Source organism: Elgaria multicarinata, chromosome 1 (assembly GCF_023053635.1).
Source record: "Elgaria multicarinata webbii isolate HBS135686 ecotype San Diego chromosome 1, rElgMul1.1.pri, whole genome shotgun sequence".
NCBI lineage: Eukaryota > Metazoa > Chordata > Lepidosauria > Squamata > Anguidae > Elgaria > Elgaria multicarinata.
This window is the reverse complement of record NC_086171.1, coordinates 20,015,589-20,022,663: the sequence shown is the minus strand read 5'-3', so window position 1 is coordinate 20,022,663 and position 7,075 is coordinate 20,015,589. Positions and strand designations below refer to the sequence as shown.

Genomic DNA, 7,075 nt, shown 5'->3' with positions numbered 1-7,075 from the left:
TTTGTTATCCCTCTTGTATGAATCTACTGTTCTTATGTGGTTTATTTTTTTTAAAAAAAGCAATGAGTTATCCATTGCTTGCATGTATCCCAAGTCCGCTTGCCATAGCAGTCAGCTAGCAATCTCAGGACAGGAAGATGCTGTTTTCCTTTTATTATTCTCATTTAATATGTGTGCATAATGCCCAGCTATTTTCTTTAGAAAGATTCAACAGATGCATATGCTTGTCCTCTGGAATCCAGCAGGGGGCTGTGTTCAGAACTCTTTCTAAAACATGTGAGCGGTTCGATAAGAGGAAAAGCAAGATTCAGTCACTTACTCTTTTCTCATGCAAACATCTGATTGATGAGAACTTGCTGTTCCTGTATCAGTTGCTTGATTTGAAAGCAAAGCAATGTAATTGATTTAAGAAAAAATGGCATAAATCAAGTTCCCAAACAAAGAAAACAAATTCTGGACTGAGAATAAACTACACAGATCCATGTGCACATCTGCATAGACCTTCACCTTGCTAAACATGCTTTCTTTTGAACTTGTGTTCCTAAAGTGTTTTTTTCCCCCTTCCCTCCATGGCTGGTTGTATGCAGCTTGGGATTGGAGTGTACTTTGGATATGTAAGGTGACAGTTTTAAAATGCTAAAGCAACGTGAGGGAAAGAAATGGTTTGTAGCATTATGCGATATGCTATATGGGGATTCTGTGTCCGCAGGCCCTTGCAGTAAGTTAAAATTAACTTTAAGCCTCTACTGATTACCATATAATGGCAGGGCTGGTTGCAGATTCTACTTGGTGAGAAGACCACAAGTGAAGACCTACAAGACTACTTTAGTGCTATCATGCTGCGATGACACGATCTCAAGTCAGTCAAACCCAACTAAGCTGTGTCCCCTGAAGGACATGCATTCACTGGCAAGGATATTTCTAGAAAGGCCCACCTTTCCTCAAATCGTCAACTGCTCCCCATTAAATGATGAATGGTTATCCCCAGAACTAAGCTGCTTTCCTCATGACAAGTTGCTTTCATGTAACAAGGCTTATTGACTATCCTAGATCTACAGCTATAGAAAACACTTCCTCTGTCATCCCACAGATTATGGATTTTTCTCAAATCAGTGTTTAATTGTCTCAAAGTGGTTCACATTTACCCCTACCTGACATCCTTCCATTAGGTCTTCCTCCTACACAGGCATTTGGAGAGGTATAAATACATTTATAATATAAATGTATGCCTATGGGAGCAACAATTCCTACTAAATTTCAGAGATTCTTCTATGGTTAATTTGGGGGTGGAGTGGAGGCAGACATAGGTCAGGGTATTGTCACCTTTACTTAAACAAGGAAAATATAGATGTTGCAGCTGATTCATTTGTGCAGTCTGTCTCACCAGTCTTATTTAAAAGATGGATAGAACTGTCTAGACCAGATTTCATTTCTGGCCCTGTGAGTGGGCCTCTTGCCATTTCAGAAGCTGATAATTTTAAAAGTTCCAAGGATTGATGTTCCCATTTTTATGCTCAAAAACAGGTGTATCCAAAAGAAATGGAATAGCAGGTCTATCATTAAGAGTTCTGTGCACCAATCTACACAAAACAAGGCACTAGGTGTTCAGACTGTTTCATTTACGGGTAGCTCCATGTGGGGAAGTATCTAGGCCAACCCTAAATAGATAAATGTCAGTCTCAGCCTGCATCTCATTTAACTTGTATATTTAGAATGCAGTATATTCTAGAACTGAGATGTAACTATCAAGTGGAAACTAAAGGCTCTAGAATTTCAGCCCCCATCTGTAGATGGGAGAAGTCAGCTATCACTGGATGTCCTCACCTGAGCAGAACAAAAGCTTCTAAAGTCCAATGCCCCTTTATTTTATGGGTGGGTGTGTTTAATTAATAGTGTACGTGAATGAAATTGGTAAGATTATGCTTTGTGGGGGCATGATGAGGTAATGACAAAGGATTACATACTCCTGTGCAGGGTACAGAAGTTCCATTCTTCAACACGCAAACTTTTATGAAGGAATTTGCTTTACGCATGGGAGTTCTCTTTGCCCACCCCCTTCTGGATAGGGCTTCCTCATTCAACTGGGAGAGGAGGTAACTATGCCCTTCTACATTCTTTTGTATGCATCTAGCTGCCCCTACATTAAAAGAAAGGACAGTCCCTGTAGTCAGAGAACTATAAAAACACACTAGAGGTTGAAAATGTGTATGTTTTCACAAATTTTGCACCATAAAACAAGTATAGCAGGCAGAGACTACACTAGATGCCTGTTTTTGAGTGTGTGAGGTTTTGTGAAAGTGCATTTTAGAGATGTTGAAGACTGCTTTGAGGACTCTAGTCAAAGTAGGATAACGATCTACTAACGTATATGATCTTGTAACAAAAATCAGAATTCATTTTAGACCACTGGTGGCCAACCTTTTGGTCCCAAGGGCCTCATGGTCTGATGCGACACACACACCTGTCCCCCACATTTTTGTGCAGAATTGGGGAGATTCTGTCCCTCACCGCCACCACCACCTGATGGCTAATCAGCTAGGTGGTGTGGAAAAGTGGACAGCACATCCCAGGACTCTACAGGCTGCGCAGAGAGCAAATAAAGGACACATGCAGCTTATGGGCTGCCCATATGTTTTAGAGCAACCAAACAAGGCAGAATTTTAAAAACACACGTACAACACTACAAAAGCATTTAATACCATTTTATGTAGAAGGAAAACCAGTATAAATAGAAATACAAAATACATATTTTAAAGGAATGGTCATCTCAGTACATTCTGGATCGTTTTACTGTGTGTGTTTCTTCAGGAGCTTTTCGCTTTTGAGATAACCCAGTTCCATGTTCTTTGCTATTCTGAAGATAGGCAGCCGCCTCTGGCAAACGATAGCTTTCTGTTGGAGGTGGCAGCTCCTTAAGAAAAAGTTTAGTTTAACTATCTTATTTCAGGAATCATCATTTTACTTTACTACTAAGCTCCCCAGATTTCTATTGCTCAGATCCTTCTTAAATTGTGTCCATTTATTGACACACACATTCCTCCCCAACATTCACACCAAGTTCTTTATCTGACATCCTCTTTCCATGCTTTCTACCCTAATCTTCCTGGTAGCACACTGCCCTGTCTGCAACCTTAGCCACTGCTGGAGCCGATGGCAGGTTGCAGCAGAAAGGCAATGGAGAAAACAATTCACTTCGTAACATTGTAGTATCCACTTTTCTTGACAAGTCATCGTCCTATTTTAAATTGATCAGGAGTGTCTCCAGATGAGGCTTTTATCATGCCATCACACAGCCTCATTCACAGGATTTTAGGGGGGGGGGGCAGATGATGTAGTTTTCAACTCGTTTCCTTCCTGTGTTTTCCCGAGATGGAAGAGCTGCACAATGCCTTCTAATCGTTAGTGCTAGGAGCCCTCCATTTGGAAGCGCCCAAAATGGATAATCATTACAACTTCTGTATCTCAGGAAAACCCAAAGCCCTATGAACGTAAGTGAGTTTCTGTCCTTTTCTCCAATCACGTACACAGCTTTCCTCTAGTCATAGAATAGCGAAAGCCTTACGCACACATAGTTCTGCATACATATCTGTTATAACACAGCCTTGATATTCTAGATGTGGAAACTTCATAAAAGTGTAACAAAAATCATATTGTGAGTTAACCCATTGTTGGATGTCTCCACACACCAAAAAGAAATGTGGATTGTTTTCTTAAAACATAACAAAAGTCATATTATGCTACTGCTAGGCAAACCTGTATAAGGTAGTCAGCGATGTATTCTGGCTTCAGACAGTTCACTCCTTGACTTGCAGCCTCTCCTAGGTTAACTCTTACATTCTCTGGTTTCAGTTTATTAAAATCAGCAAAAAGATGAGTAACTTCTCTAAAGATAGAGAGAGAATGTGAAAGCAACACCTGTAGATTCAAACACACAAAGAGATTCTGGTTGACTTATATGTATAGTATGTGCATACTATTATATTTAAACTAACCTTGCTAATACAATTTGAAGAAGTGAATCACAAAACAGCCTAGTGTGCAGCATCCTGAATGGTCCTGGTGACATCATGTGATTTAAAGATTATCTGTCTTTAACAGTATACAGTATTCTGGATATATGGGGCAGTGCTAATGGTGGTTGATCAGTGCCTACTCTGCTTGGCTATGGCCTCACCTGGGTGTCTTTGTCATCTAACCAAAGTATCAATAGCTAAAGGAACTGGGAACAGGGAGCAAGAATTACTTGCCACAGACAACTAAGGAAGTGGCTAATTCAATGTGAATTATACACTGAAAAGCAACTCCTTGTTCTATTAAGGGAGAGCTCAACTGTGATTCAAACACAGGATTAGAGAAGATAAAATGTGGCTTTGGTTCCAGAGTCTGGACTGATTTGTAAAAATGGGAGTATTATTTTCTCCTCCCTCCTTTCTTCCTGAGTAGGTTTGGAACAGCAGTAGATACTATTTATTTATTTATTTATTTATTACATTTCTATACTGCCCAATAGCCGGAGCTCTCTGGGCGGTTCTACAAATCTTATCATTGAAAAGCAACTTTTGAATGTGTCAAACGGATCTGGGATTGTGATCTAATGTGGACATAGGTCCTAGGAAAAAAGCTCTTCTATCCGGGAGCTTTCAGGGGGAAAGGAAAATTTGGGGGAAACTGATAAATAAGCTATACTTATTTTTTCAGCACCCTTTACAGATCTAAAGTCACTTTGCTGCTTTTCGACAGCCTTCCCCAATCTGGTGCCTTCCCAATATTTTGGACTTCAGCCTCAGGCCAATCTTCAGGATGGCTGCGAACTGTAGTCCAAAACACCCAGAGGACACCAGGTTGAGGAGGGCTGCTTTAAGAACATACAGTAGTCTTTCTGTTCTTAAGACATTTTATTTATAACTGAGTTTGCTTATAAAATTATTATTATATTTTAAAACTGGTAAAAGTAAACTCAGGTAGTAAATGCCCACTACAGTATCAGAAACAGAGGACACTATAGAACAACACCGAAACTGACAAGAATGCACAATGGTGACTCCAATCACATGTTGGGCAACTGAGCATAAATGTCTATCAGTAAAATATACTTTAGATCAACAGTTTTAATAAGGAATGAACGAATGCTGGGAATCTTACAAAGAGGATTAAAGAAAAACATTTCCCCCAGGGCTTCATTATTTCCAGACATCTTAGATCTCTAGTCTTTCTATAAAAGTGTTGTTAATAGTTTTTAGAAATCATTTGGCAGTAAAAGTTGGGTAACAATACACAAATACTTTGTCTTAAATTCTAAAAAAGTATTTCATAATCAAAATCTGTTCAATTTTTCAGAAAAAAAAGTCCTCAGAAAAAACTCTTTTCTGTTTTTTTCTTAATTTTGCCCCAGCTTTCACATGTCTACTCATGAAACTACTCTTATGCAGTCCAATACCCTCCTATGACTGTCAACTAGACTGACAAAAGAATAATCAAGCACATACACACCTTTGCCCCTCCTGACTCTAGAAGACGCTTGAAGCCTGCTTCCTTTGCTGGGTCAACATTCAAAATAACTTTCCAACCACTAAATGCTCCCTACAAAGATAGAACCATTTTTTTAAAAAAAAAATCCTCTGATTTATGATTGTTCCCACATTCAATGAAAATTCATTTCTAAACATCCAGTTAAATTTCACCTACTACCAGGGCCAAACTAAATGTTACCCAGGGAATTCTCCAACTGGAACTCCCTACATTTTATTTATTACACTTATATACCGCCCCCATAGCCAGAGCTCTCTGGGCAGTTTACAGAACCCTTTTCCTTTTCCTTCTACTTAACCCCACACCAATTCTCTAAATTAAATTGCCCCATTAGCTGCAGGAAAAAATGTGGGCACAAAAGTTGCACCTGCATGTTTTCCCTCCATGTCTAATAGCTTGGGGGGGGGGGCAGGTTATACATTTTTAAAAGAGCTGCATTCATGCATCTCCATTACATGTGGTTTGGCCCTCAAAGAAATGCAGGACACAAGGGGTAGAAATAAGCCTACAAATCATGGGAAATTTTGGTACAATACTTACAGATTGTACCAAATACTTATTTGTATTTCTCAAATTATTTTAGCAAATTTAACTATAAGATTAAATGTGCCAATGTTAATTAGAACTGTAGATGTTTCGTTAAATGCAGCCTTTCAATGCAATCTAAAGATGCACAAAATGATTTCATGAAGGCACTTGCAAGATTCTGCTCCAGAGTTCTGACATTGCGTTGGCCACCTGAAGACTGACATGAGACGTGGCTTTACTGATCCCTCTGCACACATCAAAGCGCCTTCCATCAATAGAGGGGACACAACAAGATATGACACATGAAATGTAACGTGAAAATACCTCAGTAATGCCAGTTTCCTCTCTCCGTCTTTGTATTGTTTTCCTCCATCTCATTGCTGCAATTGCTAATTTCCTCTGTACTACATTGATTCCAGGCAGAACACTGAGTATAGAGTTACTTCCCCATTCATAATCTTCTTCCTAGAATGGTGACACTCTCTTATTCATAGTAATTCTGGCAAGTTTAACAGGAAAGTTCAAACAAGACCACAAGAGCACGCCACTTAGGTGCAGTCATACTTAACAGGGTAGTAGGGAAGGGTGAGAATTTTGCTCTGCTGAGATTTGTTTTGTTTAAATATATTTACTCAATTTGCACCTTCCATCCATTTTCAGTCAGCTAAGATAGAGGGGCTGTCCAAATGTCATTTTTGTCCCAGGGTAGCTCCAAATCCGCACTGCATCACTTATATGATGCAGCTGCCTATTCGGAATCATCCCGGGGCAAAGAGCCGAAGATCCGCAGCTGAAAACTCAGGGACTTAACCTGACTTTTCCTGCCTGAGTGAGATCAGTGCTGCGCCGGGGGCATTCTCGGGCAGAAGGCATCCTGCCATTGGTCACTGGAAGCCAAAGGAGGGGGCGGGCCCAGTAATCCTAATGGCTGCCGGAAAGCCCACACTGCCACCCCCGTGGGGATGATTCGCTGTCACCCCCGCATCAGCGATACCGAGGGGTTTATTGGCAGAGCAGC

The 7,075-nt window shown here is 40.2% G+C and overlaps 1 protein-coding gene across 3 annotated transcripts in view; it reads right to left on the bottom strand.

The window, feature by feature from the left end:
• Window positions 1-2,673: 2,673 nt before the first annotated feature.
• Window positions 2,674-7,075, bottom strand: part of TOPBP1 (DNA topoisomerase II binding protein 1) — a 36,929-nt gene continuing 32,527 nt past the window's right edge. For 2 of the 3 annotated variants that reach the window (XM_063124091.1, XM_063124100.1), the window contains exons 25-28: window positions 6,382-6,522; window positions 5,491-5,580; window positions 3,754-3,915; window positions 2,674-2,911 (exon numbers count right to left, since the gene is read on the bottom strand). In XM_063124091.1, coding sequence (XP_062980161.1) covers window positions 2,768-2,911; window positions 3,754-3,915; window positions 5,491-5,580; window positions 6,382-6,522 — 537 coding nt within the window. In that variant the 3' untranslated portion in view covers window positions 2,674-2,767. Of the gene's footprint in view, window positions 2,912-3,753; window positions 3,916-5,490; window positions 5,581-6,381; window positions 6,523-7,075 lie in introns of those variants that run through there. The other variant, XM_063124109.1, reaches the window with a different exon arrangement.